General features: G+C 35.9%; 1 protein-coding gene across 8 annotated transcripts in view; it reads right to left on the bottom strand.

The window, feature by feature from the left end:
• LOC141390197 (uncharacterized) overlaps nt 1-19023 on the bottom strand; it is a 42383-nt gene that overhangs the window by 2186 nt on the left and 21174 nt on the right. For 6 of the 8 annotated variants that reach the window (XM_073962958.1, XM_073962960.1, XM_073962959.1 and 3 more), the window contains 2 exons: nt 8141-8263; nt 3746-4420 (listed from right to left, as the gene is read on the bottom strand). In XM_073962958.1, coding sequence (XP_073819059.1) covers nt 3746-4420; nt 8141-8263 — 798 coding nt within the window. Of the gene's footprint in view, nt 1-3745; nt 4421-8140; nt 8264-8553; nt 9092-19023 lie in introns of those variants that run through there. The other 2 variants (XM_073962957.1, XM_073962963.1) reach the window with 2 other exon arrangements.

Raw genomic sequence — 19023 nt, 5'->3', positions numbered from 1 at the left:
AATTCCAGAACATGCCCGATAATTCTGATCAGGTGCCTGGCTAATTATTAAATTCTAACATTTTATGTATTTACTAGCAAACTAAAGCGAACCACTTTTTGATGCATTTTAATTAAGTGCTTTCTGTTCTCAGAAGGTAAAACATTGTTGTAAAAAATAAACCCAAGACCAATTTTAGTACCATTTAGTATATTTCGTTGCCTTATATTAGGTATTTCCAATACCATTTCAGCCATCAGCGACACTCATACCTTCTTATATCAACCATCTCATTCAAAAATTTATCAGTTACCCCAATCCCAATTATAGTACTTTACATACATAAGTACGAATTTCCGAAACCTCCTCCTAAAAATGTCAAAAATTCCTGCCAACCTCTTTAAAAAATATAGCAAATTATACCAAATTGGCTGACTTCCGTATCGTCAGTTGCTTAACAAATGACTACAAATGTGCGAAGTACTATGTTTCTTAACGCCATAGTACTTAACAACTGCGAAGCAACGTGTTTTAAAACATGAAAAACACGCATTTTTAACGCATGTAAAAAGCAAACAAGTATCATTATTATTTCTGACGCATTTAGTTGTATTTTCGAGGAACAATGCTTGAGTGTGCAACTGAAATATTTTGACGAAGTTTAAACAACACAAAGCAAATGACGATACGGAAGTCAGCCATTCTGTACAATTTAGTACTTTTCATAGTATGCATTTCCAAAGCCCTGTTCCTACACCCGATACAACATTTAGGGGTCGATTATGAATAGCAACTCAACTGTAGTCAGATGAGAAAATCATACAATTAAAAAAAACGGAAACTACAGAAATTTTTGTTAAATCCATTCAATACCGGTGTTTTGAACCTTCAGCTATTAATTTAATTGTAAAAAGTATGAGTTTCAATGCGGAAATGGAAATTTCTATTATTAAATTTGCTGTCGGCAACGCAACTGGAGTTGGGTTGCTATCCATAATCGACCTCTTAGAACGCTTTATTACTTTTCGTAAATTTATGGAACGTATTTCTTAAAAAATGTCCATATACCATAGTTAGACACCAATACTCACCCTGACTCCAAAAAATACAGATTCCAGCTCTTTGCCTACACCCAACAACGAATTAATTTTCGTATGGTATTCCGACAGCGACATATCTCAACCCTACACCAGTAACAGTTACAACAGTAATCTTAATTCCAAATTTCAGGAATCCAGCTGTATTCGTTCGTCCAAAACCAAATTGTACCAAACTTAGTACCATTTAGTGCTATTGGTACCAATAAGTACGATTTTCTAAAACTACCTCAATCCTTCACTTTAACAGTAATCTTAATTCCAATTTTCAGAATTCAAGCTCTATCCGTTTAACCAAATCCAAATTGTAGCAAATTTAGTACTTTTCGTACGAATTTTTAAAAACTTCCTCATTCCAACAGACCTGCAGTAATCATTATTTCAAATTTCAGGATTCCTCCGCTATCCGTACACCTGAATCGAAATTGTACAAAATTTAGTACCATTTAGTACTTTTGGTAAGCCACAAGTACGTTTTTCCAAAACTTCGACAAACTTTCGACAGCAAATACAAATTACACCAAATTTTGTACCATTTAGTACACATAAGTACGAATTTAAAAACTTCCTCAATCCTATAGTCCAACAGTAATTTTAATATTTCAGGATTCTTGCGCTATCGGTTCACCTAAATCAAAATTGTACCAAATTTAGAGCCATTTAGTACTTTTCGTACCTATAAGTACGAATTTGAAAAAACACATCAATCTTACAGGTCAACAGTTATCTTAATCCCAAATCTACACGGTACCAAACTTAGTATTATTTAGTACTTTTCAAACCCATAAGTGCGATTTTCCAAAACTACCTGAATCCTACACTTCGACTGTAATCTTAGTTTCAGATTTCAGGATTCCAGCTTTATCCGTTCACCCAAATCCAAATTGTACAAAACATAGTACTTTCCGTATCCACAAGTAAGAATGTTCAAAACTTCTTCAATCCTACAACACGGTGCGCCTTAACCAAATTTAAATGGAAGGAGCTTACACCTAGGAAGTTTTTGCGGATTCTGAAACTGCAATGTTCATAGATGAGAAAAATAAAAAAATTAAAAAAATCGCCGGAGGGCTTTTTAAATAAATCGCAGTCAAAGTTCACACTTTTAGGGGAATTTTAAGTTTTAATGATTTTGGTTGAAAACCGCAAGTCCTATAGAAGTGGGACTTAAGAAAATCTTGTAGCAGTGAAAATTCTGTACAAGATTGACCTTCATGATATTTTCGTAGGTTTTACCGTTTTTGAGATATAGAAGTTCAAAGTGGGACAATGCACTGACAGCATCGCCTCCTTACAAAACAATGCCATGACTACAATTTCCCAACTTAAACTTATATATCTCAAAATTGGTACAACCTAGGAAAAATTACAAAAGTCGGTCTTGTAGAGAATTTTCACAGCTATAAGATTTTCTCTGGTCCCACTTCAATAAAACTTGCCGTTCCCAAGCAAAATCGTACAACCTAATAAAAAAATATTAAAAAGGGACCTAAACTTCAATATCTCAAAATGGTAAAACCTACGAACAAATAATAATGGTCAATCCTCTAGAGAATTTTTACAGCTACAATTTTTTCTTTAGTCCCATTTCAATGGGACTTACCGTTCTGAAGCAAAATCGTGAAAACCGCGATTTATTTAAAAACCCCTCCGGCGATTTTTTTATTTTTTCGTTTTTTTTTTAATCCCAAATTTCAGGATTCCAGCTCTCTCCGTTCACCCAAATCCAAATTGTACCAAATTTAGTACTATTTAGTACATTTCGTACCCATAGTACGAATTTCCGAAACTTCCTTAATCTTACACTCCAACAGTAACGTTAATTCCAAATTTCTGTTTTCCAGGTCTATCCGTTTACCCAAATTGTATCAAATTTAGTACCTTTCCTACACATAAGTACGAATTTCAAAAGCTACCCCCATATTTCAATCCTACACTTCTAGAGTAATCTTATTTCCAAATTTCAGAATTCCAGCTCTATCCGTTCACCCAAATCCAAATTGCACCAAATTTAGTACGATTTAGTACTTTTTGTACACATTAGTACAAATTTCCAAAATACCTCTATCCTTCACTCCGACAGTAATCCTAATTCTAAATTTCAGGATTCCAGCTCCATCCGTTCCCCCAAATCTAAATTGTACTTTATTTGGTACTATTTAGTACCTTTCGTACCCATATGTACGAATTTCGAAAAGTACCTCCATATCTCAAACCTACACTTTAACAGTAATAGTAATTCCAAATTTCAGAATTCCAACTTTATCGGTTCGCCCAAATACAAATTGTACCAAATTTAATACCATTTAGTACTATTCGTACACATGAGTACACAACCTTGATTTTCATTCCAAATTTCAAGATTTCAGCTCTATCCGTTCACGTAGTACCAAATGGTACTAAATTTAGTAACTTTTAGTACTTTTCGTACACTTATAGTTCGAATTTCCAAAAACCCTTTGGTAAACCTTTCTAACTCTCCATCAGTGAACCTCATTCCAAATTTCAGAATTCTAGCTCTTCGCGTTGAAACTCCCTCAAAATTTCAAGATTCTAGCTCCAGCCGTTTAGCCTGGGCGTTGATTATGAATCAGTCAGTCAGTCAGTGAATCAGTGAGTCAGTGAGTCATCATTACTGAACTCTTTTATAACTACAGATAAATACCCACCTTTGCACCGGTTTTGACTGTTGTCGTTGAAGTAGTCGATGGACTGGCCTTTTTGTCGGGAGTTTTCATGACCGCCCCATTGCTTGTTGCCGACGTTCTAGAGATTGTTGATGTTCGGCTTGCACTGCTCGGGGTCCTCGATTGGCCAGCAAGTGTGCGCGGCGCTGTTGTTGTTGGCGATTTCTTCGTTATTACTGGATTCAATTTAATACCATTCGTTTTCGTTGTTGTGGATTTCCGGCCTAATGTTATTGTTGTGTCCATAATATCTTTACGAATGCCATTCGAACTTCTGCTATTGTTATTACCATCGCTTACAGCGGGACCCATAACTCTAGTGTTGTCCAAGCTCAGCGAAGAAAATTCGTTGGGAAATGTTTCACTTTCTAGGTTATCCACCGCATCCAATTCGTCTCCAAACAAATTACCATTTGATGAGAATGGACTGGAATGGGAATTTTTCAATGTAGAGGAGATATTTTGTTTTGTGGTAACAACGTTTCGGCGGGTTGTTGTTGTTGCAGGATTGCCACCGCCAGTAAGACGACGTACAGGATTTTGTGGATTTTGTTGTGTTTTGTTTATTGTTGTTGTGGTGGTTGTTGTTGTTATTGGTTTCAATGGGTGACTGCGGTCGATACCCACACCTCGACGTTGTTCGAACATTTGACGAACCTGTTGGGAAAGAAGGAAAAGAAGCGAAAAAACAATATTTATTAGTAACAGAAAAGCAAATACAAATTTATGAAAGTTACAGATTTCCAGAATTGATAAACCTATGTATTTAGTTAGGGTGGCTTAGGGTGATTGTTTTTTTCGGAGTATAGGTATATGTATGTATGTACCTTTCCATGATATATGTAGTTATACATATTACATATGTATGTTTAAACTAATGGGCCGATTCCGTACAGCGAGGCGACTCGTGTCGCGTCGCCAAATGCAATTTTTCGATTCCGTATGGCAATATCGCCTGACGTCGTCAAATTTTGTCGCCGAAATGTTCATTTTCCGGCGACAACAAATTAGCTGTCGCCGTACATTTTTACTAACGAATAAAAATAAAATAAAAATAACTTGTTATCGACGATTATTTTCTATCGCTGTACGTAGTACATTTTTTAAATTTTGTCACAGAGACGATAGACGACGCGACATGACTCGCCTCGCTGTACGGAATCGGCCCATAAAATTACTATTAAAATTGTACAGGTGCAGTGTGCCAAGACAACATGTGTGTCTGTTTACTTGTTTTTACGTGAAGAAATTTGTCCAGTAACATATTGCAAGTTTTCATTTTGTGTTAACTTATTTATATTCGGAAATTTTTCTCGGAACAATTGTCAATTTGATGGAGAAAGAGAGGAGAGGCCTCTTAATACCCTATTCCACCAACAAGAAGACAATTGAGTCGTTTATTGATTAACTCCACTTTATGAAAAATCTTAAATTTAGTGTCAAATTCATAACTTTTTATATTAAAAATAACTTTTCTTATTAATAAAGATTATCCCATGGTGCAGAAAGAAGGTGAAACAATAATACCAACTGTCTTCATTTGCTGTCAAAACAACTTTTTAATCAAAAATAAATAACAAATACTTCGCTTCCATAAAGAATATTTGCGTACAACATCTTTATTTAAGCATCGAAAAGAATATTATACCGTTTTCTATATGTATATATGTATAGGCAATATACAGCTATATGCATTAAAAATTGTGACAAAATTAAACGGCAAGCGTTTTATTTGAGAGATTCCATCATGAAGAAGAATATACTATTTGACGCTAAGCTTACAATTATATTCTAGCTTTTAGTGCATTTATAAATAAAACACTGTAGTTTAATTTTTTAATTATTTTTTATTAAATAATTGTCTTATCTTTCATGAATTTCTTACTGGTTTAAACGCGGTTTTCTCGAAATGGCATTTTGGAATGAGGTGTCCACTGTAGCTCAATGACAGATGATCAGATCTTCATATGTTTTTATGGTATTATTACATACATAAAAACCGTGTCCTCAAGCGAGAGACTTTTTATAAACATTTGTTTTGACGGATTTATAGAGAGAATACTGCCCATTTTTATACCCTCAGCCTTTAGGCTAAAGAGGGTATTTACACTTTGATACGACCAAAAATGTGCCTCATCGAAATAATGGTTTTAGACCCCAAGTATGTTTGTACGATATCCGTTTCAGACAATTTTGAGTCGATCTAGCAATGTCCGTCCGTCTGTCTGTCTGTCTGGCTGGCTGGTGCGCACGATAACTCTCGAACGGATCAATCGATTCGGTTCAAATTTTGGGTATCGAAATATTTTGTCCAGATTCGATTTAAGTTCGAAGATGGGCCATATAGGTCCACTCCTTCAGGTACCTCCCCCACAAATTTTCAAAAATTGTTGCAAAACATGTGCGCACGATAACTCTTGTAGTGAATAACCGATTTGGTCCATACTTTGCACATCGTGTAATTTCTACCAAACTTAGATGAGGTTCCAATATGGACTCAATCGGTCGACTCCTCGAGTTCAGTTAAGGACCTGGTCGCGAATCGCTTTGATTTTACGCAAGTTGTATTCGCTGTCCTCTATACGAAGCTGTAAGTTTCATTAGGGGCAAGTCCATACTTCCTGAGAAAATAGCCTGAAAGTTACAAAACCCTCTGACACCGCGTGTAGTGGTTGGAGCGCAAGATAACTCTCGAACGGATCTGCCGATTTGGTCCAAAATTTGGCTTTCGTAATATTTTGTCCAAACTTAGTTCAAGTCCAAAGATGGATTATATCGGTCCACTCCTTCCGGTACCTCCCCCACAGAAGTTCGAAAATGTTCGGGAAATTTGTGCGTACGATAACTCTTGAAGGGAGTAACCGATTTGGTCCATACTTTGCACATTATGAAATTTCTATCAGACATAGATGAGGTTACAATACATATGGACTCAATCAGTAATTTCCTTTGAGTACCTCCCACACATAATTTCGGAAAAGTTCAGTTTAGGACCTGCTCTCGAATCGCCTTGGTTTTTTTGTAACATCTTGTATTCACTGTCCCCTATACGAAGGTACAAGTTTCCTCAGGGGCAAGTCAATACTTCCTGAAAAAATAGACTGAAAGTTGAAAAACAATCCATATGACACCATGTTTATGGGTGGAAGCGCAAGATAATTCTCGAACGGAAATTCCGATTCCGGCCAAAATTTGGCCTTCGTAATAATGTTGCCAAAACTTAGTTTAAGTTCGTAGATAAGCCATATCGGTCCACTCCTTCAGGTACATACCCCACAAAAGTTCAAAAATGTTCGGAAAAATTGTGCGCACGATAACTCTTGATGGGAGTGACCGATTTGGTCCATACTTTACACATTCTCATAAAATCTACCAGATATAGATCAGGTTCGAATATGGACTATATTTTTTTTGGACAAGTTCTCTTTAAGACCTGCTATTGAATCATTTTTGTTGAAGCAACCTACATTCGCTGCCTCAATTACGATGTTAAAAGTTGTTTCAGGGGCAAGACCATACTTCTTGAGAAAACAGCCCGAAGGGTGTAAAAACCCCCTATGGCACCCCCATGGTCTATGGTCGGTCCATTCATTTAAGTACCGTTTCCGCAAAATTTTTGAACTTTAATCCTAATTAACATTTTTGTCGGTTCATACGACCAACATTTTGAAAGCCCCTAAATACATAAGTTTTTTGTGAAAAAAGTGTTTCAATTTGCACAGGCTGAGGGTATATCTCTGTCGGCAAAGCCGACTGATACTTTTTACTTGTTTTCGTTAAAATCGAAATTTTAATTTTCACAGTTCGCCGTTTTTTTAAAAATAGATTTTTTTATTTTAATTCTTATTCATTTCAACTTAAGGACAAGATTATTATGTTCTTAATGATCCCACAAAAATATGTACTGATCGGTTTATTCGTTCTCGATATAAAGTGGGCAATGCAAACTGTTTTAGTAAAAACAGTGTTTCGTAGGCGGGCATTTGTCAGAAAACAATGCAATATTTTTAACAAAAAAAAAAAAAAAAAAAAAAAAAAACAAATCCGGAAGTAGGTCAATATGTGAATTTTTATATGAACAACGAATTGTCTAACAAAGTTTGGTAGATTTCTTGTAAAAAAATATAATTTTTTTTGTGCTTTATAAGTGGCTATAAGTTATAGCCTATAACCCGTTATTAGTTATTGATTTTGGCTTGGGGGAAATAAGTACACAAAGTATGGCTTAAAATTATGCAAGTCTACCGGAAAAGTGAATGTAGTGGCGGCATTTATTGTGGAATGACATGTTATTTTTCCAGGTAGGTATACCGAGAATGAAATTTTCTGATGCGAGGATAACGGAACAATATTTAATTAATTTTTGCTACTACTCACCTTTCCATTTCCAATCACATTTCGTGAGGTCACTGTAGTTGTCTCAATTCCACTATCACTCACACCTGTCAGGGCTAATTTCTTCTGTTCACGTTCCAATAACTGTTTTCTTTGAAATCTCATCTGGAATGAAGAAAACAAAAGTAGAAAATCTTTAGAATTAATCTCCGAGTCAATCACTTTGTTCGGCTATATGATTTCAACTGAAACGTTTAGGAAAAATTGTTAGTTTTGCTAAATAAATTTATTTTAAATATAATACACCAACGCGGAGCTAAACCTAGACTTGTAATTACACAAAACGCCCAAATGATTGTCGTATGTGTGTGTGGAAAGAACAACAATTAAAACCAGAAATAATAGAGTAGCGTAGTAGTCGGAGAGGGTTGGTAAATGTGTTGGGCCACACTTACCAGTATTCTTTGAAAAGTTTTGAAATAATTTAATATCGATTTCCGTTATGAATTTGCAAAACCAAACAAAAGCCAACAACTCAACTCACATCCCATGATGAACTTAAACTCTGTGGCGGCAGGTGACTCAGAGCTTCAGCGAGACGTCTACCGGCCCACGATTCGTTTAGCTTTATGGGCACAATATTTTCTCGATAGAATTCATCGTTGTGCCGTTGCTGATGCAGTTGTCGAGTTTGGTAGTCGTCGTACATTGTCCAACACTCTGTTAATAATAATAATTTACAAAAAAGGCAAGACAACGGCACTTAAATAAGAGTTTCTTTAATTTAAATAACTAATCAGTTCTGTTAACTTCGGAAGTTTTGTGTTTAATAGCGTATTGACTTGGTTACGTTTTAGGTAAAACTGGTCACGGCTTCATTATGAAAAACGCCAAATAACGTTGCCTGTTATCATGGAGCGTGTGTGTAACCTTACACTTGCCCGGGTTGATAGCTAAATGTGATTTGATGACGATGGAGAATTGTTGGACATTAACGAAGGACATTGGCAGAAAAGCAACGATGTGTTGGGGCGGTGGATGGTCAGACAGGTTGTAGAAACTTAAATGTTAATAACCGTTAGAACTTTACAAATGTTAATCGTTAATGTGTGTTTGGGTGTCTGTCTGTATTAACATGCATTTACATGTGATGGCGTGATTAGGGTGGAATGCTTATTAGAATGGTATAACAACAAACTTAAAATATTCAAGACACTTTTTAAATGTTCGAAAATTGGTAATACTAAGTTTACATTTACGAAATCGGGTGGATTTCAACTGTCAATTCCTTTGCGTATACGTCAAATGAAATCTCATCTGAAATCCATCGGATTTCATTTGACGCTTAAACAATGGAATTGACAGTTGAAATCGAGTGGATTTCGTAAATGTAAACTTAGCATAACTTTGACTTGGAGAACTAAATACGTTTGTAATATAATTTATATGATAATATAACAAGTAAAAAAGTGTCAGTCGGCTTTGCCGACAGATATACATATACCCTCAGCCAATGTAAAGTGAAACTTTCACCTACGGACAGATCGAATGTATTAAAGGTCTCTTCAGAATTTTGTGGCCCTTTTTGGACATTAGAACTTGCCGACAAAAATGTGGATTAGGAATTAACTGCACTAAAACACAAATGTTGAACCTTTGTGGGGGAGGTACCCTTAGGGAGGACCGATATGGGCCATTTTAGAAGTTAAAGTAAATTTTGACAAAATATTTGGAGATCCAAATTTGGACCAAATTGGTTGCCCCATTCAAGTGATATCGTCCTAGCATTTTAGTGACATTTTTTAAAAATTGGGTAGAAGTACCGGAAGTTGTGGACCGGTATTGCCCCATGAAACTAAGTTTGGATATAATATGACGAAAACAAAATGTTGGACCAAATCGGTTGTACAGTTCGAGAGTTATCGTGCTCTCCGACAGCCACATATGGTGACATAGGGATTTCTAACACCTTTCGGGCTGTTTTCCTAAGAAATATGGACTTGCCCTGAAGAAACTTTTACCGGCGTAATGGAGGCAGCGAATGCAAGTTGCTGTAGATATATTAGGATGTGCAAAGTATGGATTACATCGGTCACTCTGTTCAAAAGTTATCGTGCGCACAATTTTTCCGAACATTTTTCAACTTTTGTGGGGGAGGTACCTGAAGAAGTAAACCGATATGGCTTATCTTCGAATTTAAACTATGTTTGGACAAAATATTACGAAGGCCAAATTTTGTACCGAATCTGCAGATCCGTTCGAGAGTTATCTTACGCTCCAACCACTACACACGGTGTCATAGGGGCTCTTTGCAACTTTTAGGCTATTTTCTCAGGAAGTATGGACTTGCCCCTGATGAAACTAGTACCATCGTCTGGGGGCAGTGAATACAAGTTGTTGCAACAAAAATCAAAGGGATTCGATAGCAGGTCCTAAACTGAACTTTTCCGAAATTTTGTGTGGGAGGTACCCGAAGGCGTGGACCGATTAATTCCATATTGGAACCTCATCTAAGTTTGGTAGAAATATCACGATGTGCAGAGTACGGACCAAGTCGGTTATTCTCTTCAAGAGTTACCGTGTGCACAAATTTTTCGAACATTTTCGAACTTTTGTGGGGGAGGTACCGGAAGGAGTGGACCGATATAACCCATCTTCGAACTTAAACTAAGTTTGGACAAAATATTGCGATAACCAACTTTTGGACCAAATCGGTTCATCCGTTCGAGAGTTATCGTGCGCACCAGCCAGACAGACAGACGGACGAACATTGCTCAATCGACTCAAAATTGTCTGAAACACATTTCGTTCAAACATACTTGGGGTCTAAAACAATTATTTCGATGAGGCACATTTTGCCCGTATGCATAAATGCTGAGGGTATAATAATTTAAAGCTTTCTCTATACAAAATCTTATTTACACATTTCGCCACCCTAATATTCCATTTTAGAAAATTACTTTATTCGTGTGCATGTATACATTAAAATAAACAGAAAAACGTGGGGTATGTACGAGTACATACATACATACATTGCAACTACAGTGACTGTCACTGAAATTGATGCATCCCGAAATAAAATATGTAAACGTTGATAGCATGGAAACGAGTTGAGATTTTTTAACAATTCAAAAAACAATTTTGTAGGCTGAAAAGTTGTCTTTAAGATGGCATACAAAAATATTCCGTTTACAGTACCGTCATACTAAAATTTTACCGGAAAACAAAAAAATTGTCATTTTTTATACCCTCAGCTTTAGGCTAAAGAGGGTATTTACACTTTGATACGACCAAAAATGTGCCTCATCGAAATAATGGTTTTAGACCCCAAGTATGTTTGTACGATATCCGTTTCAGACAATTTTGAGTTGATCTAGCAATGTCCGTCCGTCTGTCTGTCTGTCCGTCTGTCTGGCTGGCTGGTGCGCACGATAACTCTCGAACGGATCAATCGATTGGGTTCAAATTTTGGGTATCGAAATATTTTGTCCAGATTCGATTTAAGTTCGAAGATGGGCCATATAGGTCCACTCCTTCAGGTACCTCCCCCACAAATGTTCAAAAATTGTCGCAAACCTTGTGCGCACGATAACTCTTGTAGGGAATAACCGATTTGGTCCATACTTTGCACATCGTGTAATTTCTACCAAACTTAGATGAGGTTCCAATATGGACTCAATCGGTAAACTCCTTCGAGTACCTCCTACACAAAATTTCGGAAAAGTTCAGTTTAGGACCTGCTCTCGAATCGCCTTGGTTTTTGCTGTAACATCTTGTATTCACTGTACCCTATACGAAGGTACAAGTTTCCTCAGGGGCAAGTCCATACTTCCTGAAAAAATAGCCTGAAAGTTGAAAAACAAACCCTATGACACCATGTTTATGGGTGGAAGCGCAAGATATACCTCGAACGGATATGCCGATTCCGGCCAAAATTTGGCTTTCATAATATTGTTTCCAAACTTAGTTTAAGTTCGTTGATAAGCCATATCGGTCCACTCCTTCAGGCACCTACCCCACAAAAGTTCAAAAATATTCGGAAAAATTGTGCGCACGATAACTCTTGATGGCAGTGACCGATGTGGTCCATACTTTACACATTCTCATAATATCTACCAGATATAGATCAGGTTCGAATATGGACTATATTTGTCCACTCCACCCCGTACCTCACACATAAAATGTTGGATAAGTTCACTTTAAGACATGCTATTGAATCACTTTGATTTTTGTTGAAGCAACTTACATTCGCTCAATTACGATAGTAAAAGTTGTTAAAGGGGCAAGCCCATAATTCTTGAGAAAACTGCCCGAAGGGTGTAAAAATCCCCTATGGCACCCCCATGGTCTATATCGGCCAATGCCTTTAAGTACCTTTTCCGCAAAATTTTTGAACTTTAATCCTAATCAACATTTTTGTCGGTTCATTCGACCAAAATTTTGAAACCCCCTAAATACATAAGTTTTTTTGTGAAAAAAGTGTTTCAATTTGCACATGCTGAGGGTATACCTCTGTCGGCAAAGCCGACTGATACTTTTTTACTTGTTATTTGAGCATTGAAAATTATGCACACAATAATCGATTAATAATTTCCAAATGTGTCGCTTTTTATGCCATTTAAGGGGTAGTTTACACTATATGTAAATGTCATATGACATGAAATTTTCCATCGTTATATATTCACTAATATGTGCAATATTGGAGATTTTCCTTACGCCATTTACTCTGTGGGCCCACACCAACAAAAATGTAAAAAAACTACGTCTCACCATTGCCTCCGTGGGTAGATATGGAATGGTTTTTTTCGTGTCATATGACATTGATAGATAGTGTAAACTACCTCTTAGTAATCAGATTGGTGGAATTATTGGTTCCGTATCGTTTTCAGTAGTTTTTTCATTGACTCCGATAGAAAAAATGATGTTCCTGACGTAATTTTGGGATGATTGTAATTAATGTCCCTATGTAGGCAATTTGGCTAGGAATTTCTAGTTTTTGAAGTTATTTTCCAAGATATTACTATAAAAAATTATTAGGGGTTATGTCTAGACTGTATCAGCAGGCTTGCTCCATATTAGACTAGTCCTTAACGGTATTGCCCTGATATTCTCTATCAGGGAAAAGTACACTAGTTTTTGCACTTTCCTTAAAAAATATTCCTTAGAAACATAGTTAACAATGCTTTGACCAGGTTTGCTTTTATAAAAACTAAAAATTCGACACCCTTTGTTGCCACTCAAGCCCAAACAATACTACTCCCTTCGACGAGTTTCATAGAAGCACTCCAATTATTTTTTGATGCGGGTTTTTTTCAGGCAATGGCGTATTTTATTTTTCTATCGGAATCAGTGACAAAATTATAGGGAAGCAATTATTCCACCATTCTTATTACTAAAATGTGGTGCATCATTTTCAATGCTCAATTTTAATATGCCCATTTTTTTGTTTTCCCGTAAAATTTTCATATTGTATTGTATTTCATACGGTAGCGTAAACGGAATATTTTTCTATGCCATCTTAAGATAACTTTTAAGCCAACAAAATTGTTTTTGGAAGTGTTAAAAAATTCCAACTCGTTTCCAAGTTATTAACGTTTACATTTTTATTTCAGGTTGCATCATTTTCAGTGGCAGCTACTGTAGGTACGTATGGTTAAAGTTCATGAGTCCTTGGTCAATGTTTTTGTTTTGTCGGGCTTCCTCCTTTGGTATTTACCCGCGCAAAGTTGGTGTTATTATTTTTATGACTCTTAGTTGTTGTCTCCCAATGCTTTATGTAAACACCAACAAACACGTTGATTGTTTCTCCCAAAGCAAAACACTTCAATCATCATTTCAATGGTGGCTTTTATTAAGGATTACTCATATGAGTGGGCAAATGCACAGTGGCCCGTCCCATACCGTTCGAAAGAGCGAATAAATTATTGGGTGGCACATGGGGGTAGCCGGAATCTATATCTAGGCACATTTTAAAGTATTGAAAAGAATTTCGTTAATTTCAACGTCATCAAAAAAAAAAAAAAAATGTACATAGAAAAGGAAATCACATTTCATTTTTCTTCATACGTTTGAAATGTTTGGAAGCAATTATAGGGCAAATAGAAAATTGTATTCATTGTAGTAACCTCAGTAAAAATGTCTTATGCCTACATTCAACACAAAAAATAAATTATTCATAGATTGTGTAATTAAATAAATGACAATATCCATGCTATCTAGGGAAACAAGTTCAATAACAAGACGGCGGTGCCTGATTGTTGCATGTATGAAAGGAAATGTAAATACTATTCGATTATAAACACGCATACATACAAATAATAGTTTTAATAAACAGTTGTTGCAATTCAAATAGAAATGTGTTACAAATACTTATTATTACAAGCAAATATTTGTATATACATAACTTTTTATGAATTACACTGTGCAGCAGCATTTTTGGGGGGTGGAACATATATTTTGGAGATGTAAGCCCTTGATGAGTATACTAATTTTCGCCATAGGTCAAGTTTCTGAGATATAGCGCAGTGAAGTTTTTGATTTTTTTTCCCAATAATACTTGGGAAAATACTCCATATCTCTGTTTGGCATTGTTGTGACTTCGTTTTGAGGTGACATGTCTTCAGTAAAATCGATTGGCGAATCTGTTTGTAAAACATTTCATTCTTCTAACTCAATGCCTTTCATGTCCTTTTCGTCCTTTATTTCTTGAACCGTAGTGAAAGTACCACAAGATGAGATTTTCAACATCCAAATATTCTACAAAAATGTTGCTCAGAAGATTTTAGGTACGGTTCTCAACGACAACTAACCGTTTTTGTCCCGTTTTCATTGTCCTTTTTGACATTTAATCGGTTTTGGTTCAGAAATATACTATGTTTTGTTTTTCTGTATATTCGTTATTGGTATGTAGACGTAACAATTGATTTTTGCTTATTTAGACATCTGGGGTGCTTCTGAAATAATTACCACAAATAGCTCTACACCTTTTTCAGATGTAATTCGAAACATTTTATTTGTAATTCGTAACATTTCATATGTAATTCGAGAATCCTATTTGTAATTCGTAACATTCCATTTGTAATTCGAATTATTCCATTTGTAATTCGAATTATTCTATTTGTAATTCGAATTATTCTATTTGTAATTCGAATTATTCCATTTGTAATTCGAATTATTCCATTTGTAATTCGAAGTATTTCATTTGTAATTCGAATTATTCCATTTGTAATTCGAATTATTTTTTTTGAAATTACAAAGGAAATCATTCGAATTACAAATGGAATAATTCGAATTACAAATAGAATAATTCGAATTTCAAATGGAATAATTGTTACCATTATGGCCAGAGAATTTGACCGTGTCAGGCGCCTGTTGCCATCCGTAATGTAAAAATTGCAACTGCCAACGCGACCCATTAAAGATAAGGCTATAATAGACTTCAAGACTGAAGTCGATGGTGTAACATTTACAACGCCGGAGTCAAAATAATGGTTCTTAAACTTTTTAAAAAATCACTTTTTGGTTCAAAATACAATTGACATTCCAGCTAGTCCCAATTGTTCATCGGTGGATAAGAATGTTCAAATGATAACAATAATAAAATAATCAAATTCTAGGCCGCAATTGTGGAATGATCATCAGGAAATATTGTTGGTTCCAACCTGAATTCCTTTCCATTGATGTCAATTATGTTGATGTATCGTCCATAACTACTAACAAAATTTTGCACGAGATAAGAATTTAGGTCAAAGCCGGTGCCAATAACTTTTGTGTGAAAAAATTCTCCATATGTAGGTATATGACAGAGAAATTCCGCGGAAAGTTAATGCCTATGTATTTCCACGCATTTGATTTAAAACGCCACAAATTTAAAAAAAAAAATTTTTTTAATTTTTATAAAAGCTCGATTCATATTCATTCAAAAGTTAAAAACCTACTGGAATCACTTAATTATGGTGTCCGTTTAATAGTGTTTTATTTTATTTTTACAGTGTTTTATTTAACTTGCTTTGGTGTCCGTTTAGTTCAAATCTGGTAACTCATTTTTAACACAGTTGCAGTTGACCAATCGAACTCATAATTTGCACAATTTTCAGAATATGAATATGGAATCAAAGCCAATATTGGTCCATTTTACAGTGTTTTAGCCGTGTTTTATTTAACTTGCATTTCAGCTCTGGTAACTCATTTTCCACACAGTTGCAGTTGACCAATCGAACTGAAACTTTGCACACTTTTCAGATTTGGATGACAATACATGAATATGGGCCCATTTTTCCTACAGCCCCCATATATCGGTACCACCCGATTTCAGGTATTTTGAGGATTTTTTCTTCGTTTTTGCCCGAATTAGCTGTCATTCGGCATTGGGGACTTCCAATGATACGGACATTTCCCCATCAAAAATTGTAAACATAGGTCCAGGTTTTGGTATATCCCCTTATAGCGGTACCACCCGATTTCAAGTATTATGAGGATTTTATCTTCATTTTTAGGCCGAATTGGCTGTAACTTGGCAATGGGACACCCCATTGGTACAGAAACTTCCTCACTAAAAATGATGGACATAGGTACAGGTTTGGGTATAGCTCCTTATAGCGGTACCACCTGATTTCAAGTGTTTAGTATAGCCCCCATATAGCGGTACGACCCGATTTCAAGTGTTATAAGGATTTTATCTTAATTTTTAGGCCGAATTGGCTGTAACTTGACATTTGTAGTCCCCAATGGTACAGAAACTTCTCCACCAAAAATTGTTGACATAGGTCCAGGTTTTGGTATAGCCTCCATTTCATAGCCCCGATTTCAAGAGTTTTAAAGATTTTATCTTCATTTATAGGCCGAATTGGCTGTAACTTGGCATTTTGAGTCCCCAATGGTACAGAAACTTCTCCACCAAAAATTATGGACATAAGTCCAGGTTTTGGTATAGCCCCCATATAGTGGTACCCCCCGATTTCAAGTGTTTTAAGGATTTTATCTTCATTTTTAACCAGAATTGGCTGTAACTTGGCATTTGGAGTTCCCATTGGTGCAGAAACTTCCCCACCAAAAATCATGGACATAAGTCCAGGTTTTGGTATAGCCTTTATATAATGATACTACAAGATTTCAGGCATTTTAAAGTTTTTATCTAAATTTTCGGCCTAAATTGACTATAATTTAGTTCACAGTGGTAAAAAAATGTATTTACTTAAAAATAAAAAATAATTTAAAAAAATTAAGTTTCAGTGTTTTATTTAGAAATGCACTTAAAACAAGAAAATAATTTGTCGCTTAGCCTCAATAAATATATTCGTTCTCATGATGGAATCTCCCAAATAAAACGCGTGCATTTAAATTATAAATGGTGGCAAAATTAAACGGCAAGCGTTTTATTTGAGAGATTCCATCATAAGAACGAATATATTTATTGAGGCTAAGCGACAAATTATTTTCTAGTTTTAAGTGCATTTCTAAATAAAACACTGAAACTTATTTTTTTGTACCCTCAGCCTTTAGGCTAGAAAGGGTATATACACTTTCATACGGGCAAAATGTGCCACATCGATATAATGGTTTTAGACCCCAAGTATGTTTGGACGAAATGTGTTTCAGACAATTTGGAGTTGATTTAGCAATGTCTGTCCGTCTGTCTGTCTGGCTGGTGCGAACGATAACTCTCGAACGGATTAACCGATTCGATTCAAATTTTGGCTTTCGTAATATTTTGTCCAAACTTAGTTTAAGTTCGAAGATGAGCTATATCGGTCCACTCCTTCCGGTACCTCCCCCACAAAAGTTCCAAAATGTTCGGAAATTTTGTGGGCATGATAACTCTTGAAGGGAACAACCGATTTGGTCCATACTTTGCACATCGTGAAATTTCTACCAGACTTAGATGAGGTTGCAATATGGACTCAATCGGCCCACTCCTTCAGGTACCTCCCACACAAAATTTGGGATAAGTTCAGTTTAGGACCTGCTCTCGAGTAGCTTTGATTTTAATTTTAGCAATTTGTATTCACTGCCCTCCATACGACGGTACAAGTTTCATTAGGGGCAAGTCTATACTTCCTGAGAAAATAGCCTGAAAGTTGCAAAAAACCCCTATGACACCGTGTGAGGTGGTTGGAGCGCAAGATAACTCTAGAACGGATCTGCCGATTCGGTCCAAAATTTGAAGATAAGCCACATCGTTCCACTCCTTCAGGTACCTCCCCCCCAAAAGTTCAAAAATGTTCGGAAAATTTGTTCATACGGTGACTCTTGAAGGGAGTGGCCGAATTGGTCCATACTTAACACATCCTAATATATCTACTAGATATAAATCAGGTTCAAATATGTACTATATTTGTCCACTCCATCCGGTACCTCCCACACAAAATTTCGGATAAGTTCACTTTAAGACCTGCTATCGAATCACTTTGATTTTTGTTGAAGCAACTTGCATTCGCTGCCTCAATTACGATGGTAAACGTTTTTCAGGGGTAAGTACATACTTCTTGAGCAAAAATCCCGAAGGGTGTAAAAACCCCCATAGCACCATATGTAGTGGCTGGAGTTCCACTTTCATAATGGTCAATGTAGATCCATTCCTTTTAGTATCTCCGCAAAACTTTTGATCTCTGATCTTAATGAACATTTTTGTCGGTTCAAATTCCCAAAACTTTTAAAAACCCCTAAATACATACTTTTTTTGGGAAAAAAATTGTTTCAATATATATAGGCTGAGGGTATATCTCTGTCGGCAAAGCCGACTGATACTTTTTTACTTTTTTTTTTTTTTACAAAATGCCTACACAAATTTAATTTTCTTAAAAATGTATTTTTTTTAACTGTAAAATTTTTTAGGGAACTCGAACAGAAATAAAAAGTTATGCGGGTTACCGTCCGGGTCGAACTTTTTACACCCTGCACCACCATTGTATTAAGTAAATATGAAG

The sequence above is a fragment of the Musca autumnalis genome, unplaced genomic scaffold (genome assembly GCF_047663935.1).
Source record: "Musca autumnalis isolate F117 unplaced genomic scaffold, ASM4766393v1 scaffold_1, whole genome shotgun sequence".
Taxonomy (NCBI): domain Eukaryota; kingdom Metazoa; phylum Arthropoda; class Insecta; order Diptera; family Muscidae; genus Musca; species Musca autumnalis.
The sequence above is the reverse complement of the archived record's forward strand: the minus strand, read 5'-3'. Positions and strand labels throughout refer to the sequence as shown.